The 19,462-nt window shown below is 53.6% G+C and overlaps 1 protein-coding gene across 2 annotated transcripts in view; it reads right to left on the reverse strand.

Moving 5' to 3' along the window:
• Window positions 1–1,582: 1,582 nt before the first annotated feature.
• Window positions 1,583–19,462, reverse strand: part of MPPED1 (metallophosphoesterase domain containing 1) — an 80,372-nt gene continuing 62,492 nt past the window's right edge. For both annotated transcript variants that reach the window (XM_008050252.2, XM_021708390.1), the window contains exons 5-7: window positions 7,378–7,493; window positions 4,804–4,917; window positions 1,583–2,629 (exon numbers count right to left, since the gene is read on the reverse strand). In XM_008050252.2, coding sequence (XP_008048443.1) covers window positions 2,511–2,629; window positions 4,804–4,917; window positions 7,378–7,493 — 349 coding nt within the window. In that variant the 3' untranslated portion in view covers window positions 1,583–2,510. The remainder of the gene's footprint in view (window positions 2,630–4,803; window positions 4,918–7,377; window positions 7,494–19,462) is intronic.

The following is a 19,462-nucleotide window of genomic DNA, read 5'->3' on the forward strand; positions in this document are numbered from 1 at the left end:
CCATCCGGGACTCAGCATTCCATGGGAGGATGCCACTCCTCCCCCACGTGTCCCACGCCACACCCAGAGATGCACAAGGAAGAAGCGCCACGTGGACGTCTTTTTCTTTTTACAAAGACTTTATTGTCTGACATGCTTGACAAAAAAAATTACAGCCACAATCAAGTTATGCCAAAATGATTGAGGAGCACGCCGTCATCTTTCATACCTCAAGGACTTTTAATGAATTTTCTCTTAAAGTAACAGCTGCCTTCATAACTTTTCTTTTCCACATAAAAATACACCATATTCTGAAGATACCTTAGGAAAAAAAATTTTTTTAAGTTTATAGTTCTTGGTCCACATAGAAATTGAGTGGAGGCGGCACTGAAAGGGCCTGTGTTTACTCCACTACACACACACACACCCCATGCCTGAGGCATCCGAGAGCCCTCGTGAACATCCCGGACCACCAGGAACCACTTTAACTAATGGGATTCCAGAAACCCTGCACTCACGGTACCCCGTCTCGGCCAACCCACACGGTGCCGCTGCCAGGCTCCCCAGCAGGAAAGACCTCACGGTCTCCTAGGATACTGAGATGCTGTGTTCAGAGTTGAGGACTCCTCAGAACTCAGACCAGTCTTGAACAGGACCCATAACAAACAAAACGAGAGCCCCAGACCATGCACTGCTTTGTAGGGACATAACTCTGGGTCATGGCAAAGCAAGGGCTGTGAAGCCAGAGGTCAAAGTCCAAACCTTATCTCTGCCTCTTTTGTGCTGTGCGCCCCCAGACAAGGTACCTTCCTGCTTTGGCCTCAACTGTCTCATCTCTGAAATGGGGGACAACATACCTACCTTGAAGGAGCATCTGTGGATGAAACGAGATTACATTTGCAAAAGGGATCACTGTAGGTTGGTTCCCAGAGCTGGGACCAGGGTGAGGGAGTGAGCTCCCCCCCAGTTCAGATGCATGATTTAAAGGGGATGCAAAAAGAATCACTAATCAGGACAAATAATACTACCCTCACACACTGTTTGTTCAAAATCAAAATGAATGCCAGAAAAATCCATGATGAACGAAATTTTAAATAAAGACAGAACCTGGTGCTGCGCTTACTTGCCCGACCCCGCCTCACTGCTTCCCCCAGGCCCTGCTGGTTCCTCCCCCTCAGAGACTAAGCCCACCACTAACCCACCACCAATCCTCACTCAAAGGAGGAAAAGAAGCTGTCCAGGGCCCACACCTGTACCACCCTCCTGTTAACAGGGCCGGCTGGAACTAGGGCAACAGGATTTTGAACCCCTTAGGCTCCCTCAGTGTGAGCATGCCGGACAGAACCTGAACGGTGCAAGGGAAATTGCACCAAGGAACAGAACTCTACTGCAGGGCAGTAATGAGAAACATAGAACCCACTTCATTAAATTAAGAGGAGTTTCAGCCTAGCCAACATAGTAAGACCCCATTTCTACCAAAAAAGTGAAAAAAAATCAGGCATGGTGGTGCTTGCCTATAGTCCCAGCTACTCAGGAAGCTGAGGCAGGAGGATCATTTGAGCCCAGGAGTTCAAGGCTGCAGCAAGCTATGACCATGCCACTTCACGCCAGTCTGGGGGACAGAGTGAGACCCTGTCTCTTAAAAAAGAAGAGGGGTGCGTGTGCATGTATGCATACGTACAAAGACATGGGCGCCCACAGGGCTGCCGCAGCCTCAGTCTGCAGACCCTCCAGGATGTTGAGTTCTGAAGAGCATCACAGTCTCTGTGGGACCAAGGGTTAGCCCACCATGACTAGCAGCCCTCCTGCTGGTCTTGAGCACTCGAATGGCTCATTCTGTAGAACCAACTCCCACAATCCAGGCCCCGAGTGAAAGCCTGGGATGCTAGGACCATTGTTCAAGTCAGCAGAAATACCCATGGGAAGAAAAGAGGGGAACAATACCAGGAAAACTGCTGTGGGCCCAGCCAGGTGCTGTCTGAATTCCTGAGATGTCACTAAACATTCCCTCAGAAGGCCTCCGCCTGGAGCAGGCCTGTCTCCTCTCTGGCCTGGGAGGACAGCAAGGGCTGTCTGAGCCCAGCCTACAAAACCTCCCACCTGCTCCCAGCCCTGGGCTTGCAGCCACACAAACTCTCGATCAGAGGGAGATTTTGTGCAAGAACTTCCAGACCTATCCAAGACCAGTGGCTTCCCAGGCCAGGAGGGTGTCTAACTGAGAAGGATGACGATTCAGTCACTCCCCAAGCAAGAAGGAGCCGTGAGCTTATTAGGTCCTTTGATGAGGTACACACGGGATGTACACGCAGAAAAACAAATGAGCACAGAACCCTTGATGGGGACACACAGGGTCCCGACTCCAGATGACAAAAGGCTGAAGAATCGTCCCAAGGCCTCAACCCATCTGCTGGGCCAGTCCCGGCGGCCAGACGGGTCATTTGGGTCATCCTGCGTGGAAGGAAAGGAGGTTGGGCCAGGCATATGGAGCTGAGCACCTGGCGGGTGGGCAGGGCTGGGACAGCAGGGAGCAGTCAGGAGTTCCGGGGCGTGGGGAGGTCGATGACTATGGGTGGGTTCACGGGCTGGTAGTTCACAGTGCACACGGATGCATTCACATAGGTGGTCGTCCCATCTGCCATGACGCCGTACCCTGGAAAGTAAGCACACGCCTGTCAGGCCAGGATGTGGTGCAGCGAGGACGAGTGGGTGGGTGTGGTGGTGAGAAGTAGTCTGGAGGGTCTATGGTCGTCAGAGGGTGCTTGGCCACAATAGGCTGGATGTGTCTGGAGCAAGCTACTGAAACCCTCTGTAAAACGGTGGTGATGGCGAGGGGTGCCACTTCCAAGCATGCAGTGAGGATTCAATGAGACAATCGTCCATGTTCAGTGCTTAGCCCAGTGCCTGGCGTGGGAGAAGCCCTCAGTGGGTCGTCGTCAACGACATCGTCTCCACCATCATCCTCACCATCATCACCATATCATGACTATCACCACCGTCATCGCCGTCAACATCAACATCATCCTCCCCATCCCCCCCGTCCTCATCATCTCCATCACCACCCTTATCATGATCATAGCATAATCATCACCATGATCACCACCACCACCGCCGCCACCGTGTCACCATCATTGTCATCACCTCTTCCGACCACCTCTGCCTGTTAGAAGCCCTTGTCGCTACCCTTGTCATCATCATCATCACTACTTTCGTCACCACCACCACCACCACCACCATCACCCTCATCGCTGATGTCATCACTGTCGTCCCCATCAATACCGTTGTCATCATCTTCACCCTCATAGCTGTATCACCACCACCAATATCGCTGTCACTGTCCAACCATCTCTACTTCTTAGAATCCCGTCATCCTTCAATCCAGGTGACCTCTACGCTAGAAGGGACATTCCCCTCCCCTTTGCAGGGGAGGTAGGAAGTAGTTATCAGGCTCCTATTCTTTGGAGGGCCACCCTCCATATTTGGAGTCACATTTTGCCTGTACAATTGTGCAGGGGCATGGTTTGGGTCACAGACGACCTTGGATCTGATGAAGCTGCATGCCCACAGGGGGACCACAGAAAATGACAACCGTTATTATTATCTTACAGCACATGAGCTGTCCATCTCTCCCACGACCTCTCAGATTCTGCCTCTGATTACTCATCTCCTGCCCAGAAGTCTAGGAGTACCTCCAGGGCCAGGAGAGGTCTGATCACTCCTGCTCCTTGCCGGTGAGCTGCAGAGGTCCTCAGGGAATGGTTTGAGGCTTGTTTGCTTCTGAGCTGGAGAATGATCTGATGTGGACCGGAGGCCCACGGGCCCCGGCCCAGCCACAGACGTTCAAAAGGCAGGGAGATGCCTCTGGGGAAACCATGTAAGTCCTCCCACCCCACAGCAGCCAATATGCTTCCTGGAGGGGATGTGACAGGGAGGCCTTGGGCAGATGGATAAATGTTCAAAAGGAGCAAAAAGAGGGGTCTGTGCCAAACTGGTGAAATCAGGCTCCAGTGAGGATGCCTGAGGTCTAATAGGGAAAGCCTGCAAGCAGCAACAGGCTAGGGTATGGCAGCGTGGGTGGTCAGAACTGGAGCCAATGTCACCCTCACTATCACAGGCAGTCCCTCTACATGTATTAAGCACCTACTATATTCCAGGCCCTGGGGATACAAACAACAAGTCCGGATCACCAGCATTAAGGAATTCATAGTGTATCCACCAAATCTAATCTCTTCATGTCATGTTCCAAATGTCCTCTCCTGAAAATGTCCCAGACTAGAGGCTCGGCAGAGTCACAGGGCTCCAAGGAACCAAAATTTACCCCCTAAGTTCATGAAATTCCATACTCATCTTCCTACTACTAAACATTTCAGCAATAGCTCCTTGGTAGCCAATGTGTGTATATGGCATTTACAAAATGAAACGCTGAAATGGTTATTTCTAGCCAGGCATGGTGGGTCAAGTCTGTAATTTCAGTACTCTGGGAGGCCGAGGTGAGAGGATTGCCTAAGCCCAGGAGTTCAAGACCAGCTTGGGCAACATGGCGAGACCTCATCTCTACAATAAATTTTTTAAAAAAATTATGTGGTAGTGCATGCCTGTAGTTCCAGCTACTCGGAAGCCTGAGGCAGAAGGATCGCCTGAGTCCAGCAGGTCAAGGCTGCGATGGCCAGGAGTGTGCCACTGCACTCTGGCCTGGGCGACAAAGTGAGACTCCAACTCAAAAAAAAAAGAAATGGCTATTTCCCTTCTGGCCAAAGGGAGGAGAGGGCCCTCTGAAGGGTCAATTTGGAACCCCGGCTGAGGTCCCCACCCCCACCACGCACTGACCTTCGTGGATGTGGCCGAAGACGTGAAGCCGCGGCTGGACACGCCTCTGCACTGTGTTCAGCAGCTCCACGCAGCCCACCCGCTGCATCTTCTTGGGGACCCAGTCCAGGAAGCCTGTGCAGGGGAGACAAGAGGAGGGCTGTGACAGGGTCCATGCAGCCCCTCACCCTCAGGCAGAGGCTCCTGCTGCCTCAAGAGACACGTGGCTCCTGGGCTCAGGCCTGGCGAGACTCTCCTAGAGCAAGCTCTCCGAAACCCTGCCCAGCCTCAGGCTCCAGGATGGGAACCACCCAGGGCCTGCAGCCTTGCCCTTCTCTGGAGGGCTGCTCAGAGAGCCTCCCTGGAAGAACCTGTCGGGGGCCAGGCACCTGGGGTGGGGTGCTCGGAAACTGCTAGCATCCCCAGATCATTCACACCAAAGTGGCCATGAGGTTGGTAGCCACTCACACAGAGAGAAGTAAACTGAGGCAGGAGAGTGCTGGGTGGGCCTGCCCTCCCCCCCACCACCACAACACACAGCTCAGGAGCAAGATCTGCATGTGGGAAACTTTCTAAACACCACAGAATCCTGAGCACGAATCCCCCCGTCAGTGCAACCACGTTCACGTGGCCACGTCTGTATCGTTCCCACCACCGCCTCCCAGAGCCGCCCAGATGGCGGCCGCCTATTATCTGCACATGGCTACACAAACGAAGAATAATTGATGACTCCAAGCGAACAATTAGGGTTCGTGTCGGCCCCTCTCTGTTTGGGTGGGCAAAACAGGTTTCTGCAACTGCCAGGAAGGGGAAAGGGGGAGCTTCGACTCAAAAGAACCAGGCAGGCTGCAATTGACTTAAAGAGGACAGACAGACATAGACAGAAATAGAGACAGAGAAATGAGGGAGGAGGAAGAGGAGGGGAAAGCAGAAGAGAAAGGTGGGGAACGGGTAGGGCATAGGCTTGGGGCAGACACTGGGTTTAAATCCCAGGCTCTGCTGCCTACTGGTTGTATGACCTTAGACAAGTCACTTAACCTCTCTGTGCCTCTGTTTCACCCAACAATTAGAGGTGCTGGGCTGGATACTGGGAGGCCACCACACGGGAGACTGGGCCCCTTCTCAATTCCCTGTGTGTGTGCTGGAGTGGAGGCTGGGTCCCGCTGGTGCTCACAGTCTGGCCGCCAACACCAAATGCTGACGGGAACGAGTCGCCGTGCTCAGGAGGCTTCCAGTCTGGCTTCAACTCACTGGGCTACGTGAACCTCCGCCGAGCCCTGGGCCTCAGCCTGAGCCTCAGGCCTCGCCACCTTGAAGATGGGGCTAGCAGAGCCTCCCTTTCCTGGACTTTATGGGGGGGGTGGTGCCCGGGGACACTGGCTGGGTGGGAAGGGTGCAGTGGGTGTCAGGAGCTTCTTCCTGAACAGCAAGCATGTAAGCTGTGCTGGGCCTCCCCCTACAGCCTATCCCACGGCCTCCTGCCTGGGACGCCCTGCCCTTCTCCTTCCCTGCCTCCCCTAGACCCAATTCTGGTGTCATCCCCTCTGGAAGCTTCCCAGGCCTCCTCTGACGGCAGTCACCTCTCCCTCTGATTCCCCAAGCCTCCCTCATCCCTGAATATGTCCCACTAAACTTGGCCATTCCCAAACCCTCTCTCCTGAAGCCTGCGAGCCCCTCCAGGCAAGCACTGAACAGGGTTGATCCCTGGTCCAGTGCTGCTCCGCACAGGTGCAGTCCTAAGTACTGAGCGAGTGATGGCGGGTTCCTGGAGACCTTGGTGAGAGCAAGAGGCTGGTCTGGGCTAGACTTCCAGGAATGGGAACTTAATGCTAAGGACTGAGGGAGCCACAGAGCTATAGAAAGATGGAGTGGTACACGTGAGGACACAGAGACCGTCCCCCTACGGACGTGAGGAGAGTGGGCTGGAAGGGGCAAGACAGGACTGAGGGCAAGGAGCTAGAGGACAGTTGGGGTAGGATGGACATGCTGATGGACAAGATGTGGATGTGAGGACACGAGAGGGGAGAATGGGAGAAGCCCCAGATCAAACAATGGGGGGCGAGGGTGGGGAAGGAAGTAGTTTGCAGGTGAGTGACAACCTCAACTTAGACCAGGGTGGAAAGACAGGGATGGAGAGGAGAGATGCTGGGAGGTGGACTCCTCAGGCCCCAGGGACCACTGCGATGGCTTAAGGGAGAGGCAGGAGGGCCTCTGGGCTTCTGGTTTTGGGGTGTGCTGTCCAGGCGACGCCCTGTAGCAGGGGCCCTGGTGTATTCACCCCCCAGGATCAGGTCTGCAGAGTCAAGGGCCTGAGCTCCAAGTCGTCATGTGCAAAATGGGTGGGTGATGCTGCCCTCCCGCACTGCTGTCGGGAGCCCATGAGGTAACAAGTCGAGGTCCAGCACACAGTAGGTGCCCAGAAAGTAAGGAGGACAATGGGGTAACCAGTCCCCAATGCCCCAGCAAGTGGACTCAGACCAGAGCCCGTCCTGGACTCCTCTTGACAGGCCCAGTCAGTCAGCCAGCTCCCCGCCCATGAGTCCCACACCCCAGCCCAGGCAGGCGAGCTGGGGCGCCGGGCCGGCAGACTCTTACCCAGCGGCGGTCCATGGGTTATCAGGATGTCTACGCCTTCGGGAATGAGATTCCACTTCTCCAGCAGGGCTTGGCCTCGTGGGAGGTTAAAGCCCCAGCCGTAAAACCAGGGCTGCCTATGGGAGAAGAGCAGGTGGTTGAGGACCTCCTGTGAGAATGGGAGGCCATCGCAGGGAGGGGGGCCCACCACGGGGTCAGGTGGCCATCAGGACCAGCTCTCTGCCTGGAAACCCAAATCCAGGGATGGTGGGGACTTGGACCAGAACGCTGAACAGCTGGCGAGCCGTGGGGTCACCAGGCAATTATCTGTCCTGCTTCCTGTCACTTACCTGCAGTTTCTATTTTCTATGATAAATAGGTATCACTTACATAACAAAATAGAAAGCAGATATATATACATCAGTTTCTTCCAAAGACCTTTCTTGCTCCAAGCCTTCCTAAGGAAATCCATAGAGAAGAACATTCCCCACTGCCCTCACCCCTGGGAAAATGCCCCTCCCTCCCCCCACCAGGTGGGGTGGTAGAACCCAATCAAGAGGGAGTGGATCCCAGGTGGGGAACACTCACTTCCTGCTCCCACCTGAAGTTCCAGACCAGGGAGTCCAGGTAGGGCTGAGTGAGGAGGAGGGAGGGGCCAGGGAGCAAATGGACCCAGGCCATTAACATAATCCCAAACTGTTACCAGCTCAGACCTAGACCCTTTGATGCAAGTTTTTCCCCTGAATTCATTCCATGGTGAGCACGTGACCTAGATTCTTCCAATGGGAGGGAAACGCAGACTCTTCCAGTGATGAGAAAAGAGGGTGCCATGGTCTCTGTGTAGAAACCAGTGAGCTTCTAGCCTTGGGAGCTGCAAGCTATCCCAAGGGACAGCTGGACCAACTGAACCAGATAGCTACCATAGCTCGGTTATGCAGGCCAATATAAAGCCATTTGAATTGGGTTTTCAGTCATTTACAACAAGAACATTCTGACTGAAGTTTCAGAATCATCCCTTAGAACTAAGTCATTATGGCCAGGCATGGTGGCTCAAGCCTGTAATCCCAACAGTTTGGAAGGCCAAGGCTAGAGTCCAGGGTAACTTGGCGAGACCTCACCTCTACAATAAATCAAAAAATTAGCCGAGCATGGTAGCGCACACTTATAGTTCCAGCTACTTGGAAAGCTGAAGCAGAAGAATTGCCGGAGCCCAATAGGTCAAGGCTGTGGTGGCCATGAGCATGCCACTGCACTGCAGCCTGGGCAACAGAGTGAGACTCCAATTCAAAGAAGAAAAAAAAATTAAGTCATTATATAATCCCACAAAAACACCATCCTTTAGAGTTGACAAAGTCACCATCATCATCACCTACGCCATGGCCACCACCACTGTTATGACCTGAATGTTTGTGTACCCCTAAAATTCTTATTTTGAAAGCTAATCTTCAAGGAGACAGTATTAGGAGGCAGGGTCTCTGCGAGGTGATTAGGTCATGAGGGTGGAGCACTCATGAATGGGGTCAGTGTTCCTATAAGAAGAAACATGAGGGTGACCCTCACTCCTTCTACCATGTAAGGACACGGCAAGAGAATGCCATCTATGAATACAGAAGTGGGTCTTTACTAGACACCAGATCTGCCCACACCTTGATCTTGGACTTCCAGCTTCCAGATTGTGGGAGGCAAATGTCTGTTGTGTATAAGCCACCCAGTCTATGGTATTTGCTGTAGCAGCCTGAACAGACTGAGACAATCACCATTACCATCATCACTGCTGTGGATCATTTGTGTTCCCCAAAAAATGTGTTACTAACCCCTAGGGCATGACCTTATCTAGAAAGAGGTTCTTTGTAGATGGAATCAAGTTAAGACAAGGTCACACTGGATTAGTGCAGACCCTACATCCAACGCCTGGTGTCCTTATAAGAGAGGGCTATGTAAGAACCAGAGACACAGGCAGAGGGACGGACACCAGGTGACAATGCAGGTAGGCACTGAAATGATGCTTCTACAAGCCAAGGAATGGCAAGGACAGCTTCAACCATCAGAAGCTGGGAAGGATGCACAGGCAGATTTTCTCCAAACAGAAACCAGCCTTGCTGAGAACTTTCCAGACTCCTGGCCTCCAGAACCATGAAATAATAAATTCCTGTTGTTTTAAGCCAGTCAGTTTGGGCTAATTAGTGACAGAGCCCTACACACTAACACAATCACCATCACCATCATCACATCCCAATGCTGCTGCAGGGACCTCTACCCCTGCAGCAAAGTTGGCCAGACAGGTCTCCTTCACTCTGTTTCATGGATGAAGACACTGAGGACCAGGAACTAGAAAATAAAAGTCACCAGCATTTTCTGTGCACCTACATTTTTGCCCCACCCCAAATAAGCACATTGGGGTTTGGGATCAGTTCATTGTTACCAAGAGCCCTCTGAAGTAAGGACTAGTCTTTCCATTTTACAGATCAGGAGCCCGAAGCTTAGAGAGGCAAGATGACAAAGGATTTGGCTCCGGTGTGCTGGCCCCAGGCATGGTGTCTCCCTTACTCTTCTGCCAACTCACAATGCACAAGTTGGTTTGGGATGGGGGTGGGCTTTGCCCTCACAGCCTCTCATATGCCCATAACTGCCACTTAAATCCCTCCCCTGGCCCATGTGCTACTCCATGGGACAGCTGGGATTCCTGGCTGTTCACTCAGTGGCTCCACCCTGTTGGCAGCCACCCAATGCACCTCCTTGGGGCCCCAGGAAGTCTATGGAACGCTGTTTAAAAACCCTTCATCCCACCCTGCAGGTTCTAGACTGGAAGACTGAGGTTTGGTGAGGGGAAGGGAGGTGCCCAGGGTTACACGGTGAATCAGTGACGTCATCTTCAGACCCAGATCTGATGCTCTCTCCTTCTGGTCTTTGATCCTGCAGTGCCATCTCATGGGACACAGGCTTACAACGGAGGTGGATGGGTGACCACACTGGTCACTTGGGGTTAAAGGTTCTTTCATTGTTTCAGACACTAGCCTAGGAGAGGAGCAAATAAATGCTTAATGAATGATGGTGAGTGAAGAGGACCGAACTGACACTGAATTGATGAGTCCACAGGATGTTGAATAGGATTTGACCTGTCACCTTGAGATTGCAGCCAAAACTGCAAAGCAGAAACTGACCTTCCCCTCTCATTCAAAAGAAGACACTGAGGACACATCACACACATACACACAGGGTTTTACACCCAACATCAAGGTCACCAACCCCACACTACACCCCAGGAGCACTTACTTAGAGCAGGTAGAACACACCAGATCACCATCTCCCCAGTCCCCTACCAGCCTAAGCTCTTGACCTTGGAGAAGAGGGCTGTGGCTCCAACCTGGTTCTTATAAGAGAAGGTGAGGAGGTCTCCCACACCCAGCTGTGAGTGGGCTCCAGAAGAATCCCTTGCACAGGTGGGGAAGAAGTCTGGCCCTCACTTCCTCCCTGGCCCTAGGGATCGGCCCTCTAGGCCTGTGAGAGGAGAAACAATGAGGGACAGGGCACAGAGTGGCTGCCTGCACCCCCGGCTGTGGGTCCTCCTGAGGGATATCCACCCACAGGAAGTACCCACCAAACGAGGAGAACAAGTGGTCAGGGCTGGGAAGCGGCACCAGGGACAAGAGGTGATTCCGTCAGGGGCACCTCCTCCCTCAGAATCTCCACACAGGCCTGACCTTGCACATACTGCAGAAAGTGAAGGGTTCTCCTTGCAAAAATACACCACACACACCCTCACACACAAACACACAGGATTTTACACCCAACTTCAAGGGAATCTTGGGGTCAGCCCTGGGTTAGAATGGTCCACCTCTTACTGCCTTTATGACTATGAGCAAAGAACTTGTCTCTACGCCTCAAGTCACATGTCTATAAAGTGATGGTTACAAAACCACCTGCCTCAACAGGGTTTTTGAGAGGATTAAATCCGTTAAGTCACATAAAGTGCTTAAAACAGTGCCTGGTTCACAGTAAGCACTCAGTGTGCTGCAGTTGCCATCATTATTCTATCACCTCCATCACCCACACCATCCCTGTCATCACCACCCCCACCCTCGTCACCACTGTCACCACGACCATCCCTACCATCACCCCACCACCTCCATCGCCCACCCCATTCCTGTCATCACCACCACCATCTCCATCACCAGTCACCACTACCGTCCCATCATCACCATCCCATCACCTTCATCACCTGTATCATCCCTATCATCATCGCCACCAGCATCTCATCACCTCCATTACCACCACCACCACCACCACCAACATCATCCCATCACCTCCATCGTCTACACCATCCCTATCATAACTGCCACCCTAACCACCATCCTCTCCATCACCACTGTCACCACCACCATCACCGGCCTCACCACCCTCCATCACTACTGTCACCGCTACCATCCCCATCACCTTCATCATCATCATCATCCCTAGCACCTGCACCATTCCTGTCATCACCACCACCCTCCCCATCACCAGCATCACCTCCATCACTATCACCACCACCATCACCATGATTATCCCGGACCCCTGCTGAGGCCCATCCATAGGGCCTGGCTGAAAAACCTTTGGCCTAGGGCGGGATCTTTCAAACTACATTTTGATGGGTGGCAACAGTTTTGTTTTTTGGTTTTTGTTTTTTTTTGAGATGGAGTCTCGCTCTGTCGCCCAGACTGGAGTGCAGTGGCCGCTCCCGGCCACCGCAGCCTCGACCTGCTGGGCTCCGGCGATCCTTCTGCCTCAGCCTTCCGAGTAGCTGAAATTACAGGCATGCGCTACCACGCCCGGCTGAGTTTTTGATTTATTGTAGAGTTGAGGTCTCGCTGCCCAGGCAGGTCTCGAACCCGCGGGCTCAGGCAATCCACTCACCTCAGCCTCCCCCAAAGGCGCGGGATTACAGGCTGAGCCACAAGAATAGGAAACATCAGAGCCCTTCGGGGTAGCAAAGGGATCCTCCAGTTAAACATATTTCTATTTAAATAGACACCCACATCTGTGTACACTGGGGCGCAATGTCAAGTGCTTTCCTACCACGGTTCTTGGTGGAGGACCTGGCTGACAGCCTCTCACCCAGTGGCTCCCTGAGGCTACTCCAGCTCTAACCTTCCGAGCTCATGGCTGAGCCAGGTAGGTGGGGCAGGTGGGGTGGAGTGCTGCCAGGAAGGACACAGTAGCCTCGAGGCCAGTCGTGGTCCCTCTGGAGCCCCCAGCCCCATCAGCCGACAGAAAAAGCAGCAACATATTTCTGGCACTGCCTTCCAAACACAGCCTCCATTTTCCAAAAGTCGAATCAAATACTTACAAGATGGGCTGGAGACTCATCAGTATGGAGAGAACACGTCTGTTAGTTCCCAGGAGCCATGGCGGGGGGTGGTTTTTTGAGAGACACTCAGAATATATCAGAGACCCTGCAGACCTCCAGGAGCCACCCGGGTAGTGCCTGTACCTGTCCTGCCTTCTCCTCATCCAGCACTAAAGAGCCTTCCTCTGGGGGTGACAGTTTCCTCCCTTCTTGGAAACACATGACCTGAAATCTTTTTTTCTTTTTCTTTTTCTTTTTTTTTTTTGAGTCAGAGTCCCACTCCATCGCCCAGACTGGAAGGGAGTGGCATGCTTCCGGCCACCGCAGCCTCAACCCACTGGGCTCCGGTGATCCATCCACCTCAGCCTTCCAAGTAGCGGGAACTATAGGCACATGCTACCACACCCAGCTAATTTTTGATTTATTGTAGAGACAGGTCTCGCCAAGTTGCCTGGGTGGGTCTTGAACCCACGGGCTCAGGCAATCCACTCACCTTGGCCTCCCAAAGCGCTGGGATTACAGACTGAGCCACCGAGCCCAGCCAATGACCTCAAATCTTAAGGAGCTAGAATTCACCCCATTCCCACAATGCCCAGAGAGGTCACCCTACTCCCTGGGGTCACACAGAGGGTCCCAGGCAGAGCTGGGTAAAGAACCAGGTCTCAACAGGGAAGCTGTTTTGGAACTGCCCCTATCGCCTCCTACCTCCTTTTTCTTCCCCATCTCACTCCCACCCACCCACCCATCTGTGGGGTCATAAGAACATTCCCAAATGCCTAGGAGGGCCAGTCCTGCCTGCAGAATCTGGGAGGATGGGGGCAGCTGACATCAGAGCATTAAGTCCCAGAGAGCTGGAGAGTTTATTCCCTGTAATGGGTGGGGAGCACACGATCAGACATCCTGGTTCTACCCCAAGGCTTCTCACTTCACCTCTCCCAGCCTCAGCTTCCTTCTGTGTAAGAATGGGATAATGATGCCTTTGTCCCCAGACCTCACCCCATAACAGCAAGGAGGGTCCTTTCTCTCTCTTCCACCCCAGCGCCCGACCCGGGGAGGGAGGAGGGAGGAGAAGAGGAGCAGATTGTACCACCACGGCGCAAACGCCTTCTAAATACCCAGGAACGCCGGGCTCGGCGGCTCAGCCTGTAATCCCGCGCCTTCGGGAGGCTGAGGTGAGTGGATTGCCTGAGCCCGCGGGTTCGAGACCCACCTGGGCAGCGAGACCTCATCTCTACAATAAATACATTTTAAAAAATCAGCCGGATGTGGTAGCGCGCGCCTGTAATTCCAGCTACTCGGAAGGCTGAGGCGGAAGGATCGCCGGAGCCCAGCAGGCGAGGCTGCGGTGGCCGGGAGTGGCCACTGCACTCCAGTCTGGGCGACAGAGTGAGACTCCAACTCAAAAAAATAATAAATAAATAAATACCCAGGAACTCCATCAATGGGAAGAGGTGAGGTTCTAGCTTTTATTAGAATTTTGTGGGAGCAAGAAAAGTCAAATCATGCCCAGAATCATCCAAAAGAGGACATCTCCCAGGACAGTCTACTGGCCAAGGAGAACCGTCCTCAGCTGGGGGGGGGGGGTTCCTCAAAGGCCAGCAGGAGCAGCAGGGTGGGCAGGTGGGAGCCTGAGCCAACTCTTCAAGGTAACTTCACTCCCCAGAGGCTTTTGAGTGGCCCATGGGGCCTGGACAGCCCTCAGCCCCTCCTGAGTAATATTTATGGGAAAGAACAGTCAGGTTCAGCAATGGGCCAAGGGGACAAAGGAGAGGTCCCTCCTCGGATGAAGAGTGCTCTGGATTCTCCCAGCTTGTGGAGTGTGGTGACAAGATGGCCCTCTCCATGTCCAGCGAGACCTGCCTATGGGATTCATCATTGACCAGCCGTCTCCCTCCCCGTGGGGCACCTGTGTCTCAGCGGACAGCGCAGACAAGCGCTTGGGGCCCCAAGTAGCCCCCATCCAGCTCGCCCCTCACTACTCTCGCTGCCATCGTGGTCTGAGACCCACACATGCCTGAGACGCAGAGCTGGGGTGCCCCAAGAGCCACGGTACCGGTTTCCAACGCAACCCAGTGCCTGGATCCAGCGTTGCCTCCCTGAGGGCCGAAAGCCGTGACGTCTGCCCCATCCAACGACTGCCCCACCGTCCAGGGGCTGTCACAGCCCCCAAGGAGGCCGGATGAATCAGAATTCCGACTAAGCAATGGGAGGTGGCTTGATGTCCTGAATCTCTGTCTTTCTGTTCTAAAGTAACCATTGGAATAATTTTCTTACAGAATGATAGTTGCCATGACAACCAAAGCAAATTTTCCTTTTCTGAAACAGATGTCTCATTTAGTTGAAAATTAGAATGTGAACAAACCCATGGGAAAAATTAATTCAAACTTTAACAGAGCGCTGAATACAATGTAATCTCTCAGAGGTTAACCCCTTAACAGCTTTCTGGTACGCTTATGGTAACCTTCGAATCCAGTCTAATTAAGCCCGCTTAGCCAATATAAATGACCTCCGCGTGGCCGATCATTAAACAGTTTCCCCCTGAAGCGTGAATTCCGGGTTCCTTAACGGCAAACAGGGAAGGGAGGAGACATTTGTCTAAAGAAAACGGCAGAAGCAGAGCCTGCCCTGCCCGTGTTTCCTGCCTCGCCGGGTAAGATGTGCAGCCGCCAGGCAGGCAGGTGTACTCAGAGATCACTGAGTTAGCCTGGCGCCCAGCCACCTATGGCTGCACCCCATTTCCTGGGGGCCCGGGGACTGGGGGCAGAGGAGGCCTGGGGTGCCCCGGGTGGGGCTGAGCCCAGTGGTTACACCCAGTCCAGGGCTCGATGTCCCAGAGCAGAGGGCAGGAGGCCTCCCTCAATGGGACACCAAGGGGACACCCACACAGACACAACTCCAAAGGCCTCTCCAGGAATAGTCAAACCCAGTCCTTACACCCAGTCCTCAGAGGTAGCTGCCATTGCTACCCCATTTTAGAGATGCAGAAACTGAGGTGCAGAGAAGTATCCAAGTGACACAGCTAGGGTTCAAACCCAGAGCACTGGTTCCAGGGTCCACACTCTTTGTTCCATCCTGGAATGATGAAAATATGATCAGGAGTTCACGACTCGCCCCCTCAACAAACCCCCTCTACCAGCAATCACGGCATTAATGGCTTGGTGAGTCCTCAAGACAAAACTGTTGGGAGATGCCCATTTAGAGAAAGGGAATAGAAGCACAGAGAAGTCAAGCTGTGAGTCTGAGGACACACAGGAAGCAAGAGGGGCATGGACCAGGGCTTCAGGCTCCTGCATCCTATGCCCAACCTGGTAGCCAATGCACAGAGGACACCTGGGGTGGCCACAGGCTTCCCCTCTTCAAAGGCAACTTCCTGCCTGCTCCCCAATGTCCCCTGCCAGGTTCCAGGCCTGTCCCAGGCCCTGCCAGGTTCCCTCTGAGCCTGACTGGAGAGGGAGGAAGAGGCCTGCACCTCTGAGTCCTGGGACCCCTCCTCTCACATATTCCCTGCATGCGACTCCTCTACTCCAAAGCCTTCCATGGCTCCCCACTGCCTCCAGGACAAGCTCAGACTTCATGGCCTGGCACACAGGATCTACCCCAGCCCGCCCTCCACACTATCCTGCATCAGGTTCCCCTTGGAGTTCATCACCCATGTCAGCCTTGACAATCTACTTCCTATCTCCTGAACACAGCCTGGCCTTTCCCCACCTCCAGGTTTTTGCTCATGCTGTTCCAGAAATCTAAAATGCCCTTCCTAGCCTCCCCTCAACATCCATGATCCATTATTCATTAAGGCCTGGCTCAAAGACCAACTCTTCCAGGAGTCCCCCCTGATCACCTGCTGCCCCCAAGCACGGGCGTCTCCTTCCCACCCTAACAGCCCTTTTGCTGGTTCCTCCAGGGCAGCCAGGTCAGATCAGTCCCTGAATCCCTCCTGTCCAACAGATAGAGGGCTGGGCCCAAGCAGGCTTTCAGGGAGGGTTTGCTCAAGGTGGGCATTAATGAATGAATAATAGATGAATGAAGTGTGAAAAGAGCCAGCAGGTGCTCCACCTGGCGGACAGGTGGAAAGAACAATACATTAGCCCTCATCTCTGTGTGCCTTCCTGGCAAGAGTCCTGCCCCAGAGTCCCTGACAGTCATGAAGCCCCAAGACCCACATCAGCAACAAAAACAGCCATGTGAATTCTTGCCATCTGCTGCGTATCACACACTCTCTCTCTCTCCCATGAACCTGTCCTTGGGGGATGATGTGTCCATTGCACAGATGAGGCCTCAGAGGTGAGCCCAGAACCAGGAAGCTCACATCCCTCTGCTGCATCCTGGCCCCCAGAAAGGCTCACCTCCCTTGGGGTCCCTTTCTGCCTCCCCAGGCAGCCCATTTCCCAGGATAGGGGTCCAGCATGGGGTGCTGAGTACTCTGCTGCCTGCCTAGGCAGCACCATCACAAAAGCCCTTGGGGGGAAAGACCGGCTATTTTCTCACTTCCTTCTCTTGATGATTCTGAGGGCGGCTTTGGGGTCTCCACCCTATGGGGGTAAGAGCTACAGCTTGGAGTTGGGAAGTGGCATGTCCCAGCCACGGGGCAGGTGCAGCTTCCCTGAGCTCCCAGAAAGCCTGCTCAGGGCCACTCCCCTTCCCCAGGCCAATGCTCTCTCCACCCTGATCCCCAAAACATTGTCCTTCCTGCCCAGTACTTCCCCTCCCCAAGGGAGCCAGGCTTTCCACTAATATTAAGAGTGTCTCTGGTGAGGTTGGCACCTTTCACTGGCCCCAGGTCCCTCCCTGGACACTCCCAGCATCCCAGTGAGGTAGCATTCCCATTCTGCAGCAGGGGAAACTGAGGCTCAGAGAAGTCAGAGATGTGGCGTCCAAGAGAGTTCACGCCTGCACTAAAACCAGACCTCAGTGTGCTGACTCCTTACCCCACAGGCAGTTCCTGTCCCCTGGGGGGCAGCCCACCAGCTGAGCTTCCTCTGTCCCCTGCCCAGCCCTGGTGAAAGGGAGTTGCCCTGGCCCCTTTCTCTGTATCTCCAGGGCTGGTGGGTAGAGGGAGCGGCTGGGGAGACAGGCAGCAGGGGTCCGACTCCACTGGCCCACCGTGGGCCTGGTGGCAGCCGAGAGGGGGCAGGGCTGTGCCAGCCACTGTCCCCGAAGCCCGTCAATCACACACCTTGGTGGGGCACGCAACCGCGTATGGCAAGTCAGCAGCAAGATAAGTGGAACCGAAGCATGGGGTCCTTTGTCATTTCTAATTAATTTCCCCCACCCTTCCGATGTGCAGAATCATTCATCTTTTGTTTCGCTGGGACTCTGCAGTGGGAAGAAGGCAGATGATTCGTTTCAAACATTAATCTCATGTAGGAGAGTGCACATGTGTGTTGAGAGGCCTTCTTTAAAGAAAAACAGCCACGGGAAATCAGCCTCATCTGAACGAGTGAAAAGAACATAAAATGATGAAGGGGCGGAAGAGAAATGGTGCGTGTGTGAGTGTGACTGTGTATGTGAGTGTGTACTGTATGAGTATGTGATTGCATGCACATGTGTGCAAATGTGTGCACATGTGTGAGCTTGTGAACGTGTATGAGGGTGTGTGAAAGTGTGTATGAATATATGTGCAAATGTGTGTGAATATGTGCATACGAATGTGTGTGTGTATGCATGTGTGTATATGTGTGAATGTCTGTGCATGTCTGTGTGTGTGTGTGTGTGTGTGTGTGTGTGTGTGTGTGTGTGTGCACGCAGCACAGCAAGGGGCCAGAGACTGCGAGGAATTTCTTTCCTCCACTGGAGGAAATTTCTTTCATCAACTGATACTGCATGCCGGGCTCAGAACTCTAAGACTCCCAGGGAGGATGGGCAAGGGATGTGAATAGCAATGGCTCCACTCACAGTGGACACCACTGAGCTGCCCGGGGCCCCTTACTGGTGGCATGTGCTGGCTGGCTCCCAAGTCCCCAGTGCAACTATCACAGGGCAACCCCATTTTCCTGAGGAGGCTCGGAGCAGGATTCACAGTCTTCCCTAGACGACAGGCTTTACAGCCACCTCTGTGCAGACAGAGGCAATCTCTGACTCAATCTGGGCTCGAGACAGCAGGAGAGGGAAATACCATTTGGGCCACCATGATGCCCAGACCCATAGCTTCACATACCTCACTTTTATACTTGCGGGGCCCTGTGAGGGGAGATTTGTGAGTCCTCTTTCATAGATGCAGCACCTAGGACTCGGGAAGAACAAGTCATGGAAGGGGACAGTAACCCAGGAGCCCAAAGCCCAGCCCTTTCTGGGCTCCAACAGGGGCTACCAGAGGGTTGGGCCTACGGGAGAGCAGAAAGAGCAGCCAGCCAGGTCACTCACCAGACAGGCAAGACCAACCCCAGGAGCCGACCAAGTCTACATGTCTGGGATGGCACCTGGTGCTGCCTCTTCCTGGGGCTGAGATCTTGGGCCAGTCACTAGACCAACTCAAGTCTTACTTGGCTTATCTGTAAAGTAGGAATAGAAATAATCGTGCCTTCCTCTGTTGCTAGACAGATTAAATGGAACAGTTACATATGGTAGCAGCTCACAGGAAGCTTGCTGAATGTGGCTCTCAGGTATTAAAGGGGCAGGAAAGTCTGCCTCACCTGTCTGAGCAAACTGAGGCAGGCCAGTGCTAAAGTCACCCAGAAACACAAGACAACATGGTACCAACACTGCTCGAGATGCATGGGGACTGGCAGCCCCTGGAACCAGGGGACAGGGTCCTAACGGCAGTGAGGCCAGAAGAGAGGAAGC

Source organism: Carlito syrichta, unplaced genomic scaffold (genome assembly GCF_000164805.1).
Source record: "Carlito syrichta isolate Samal-C Ts95f unplaced genomic scaffold, Tarsius_syrichta-2.0.1 Scaffold59675, whole genome shotgun sequence".
In the NCBI taxonomy this organism is placed as follows: domain Eukaryota; kingdom Metazoa; phylum Chordata; class Mammalia; order Primates; family Tarsiidae; genus Carlito; species Carlito syrichta.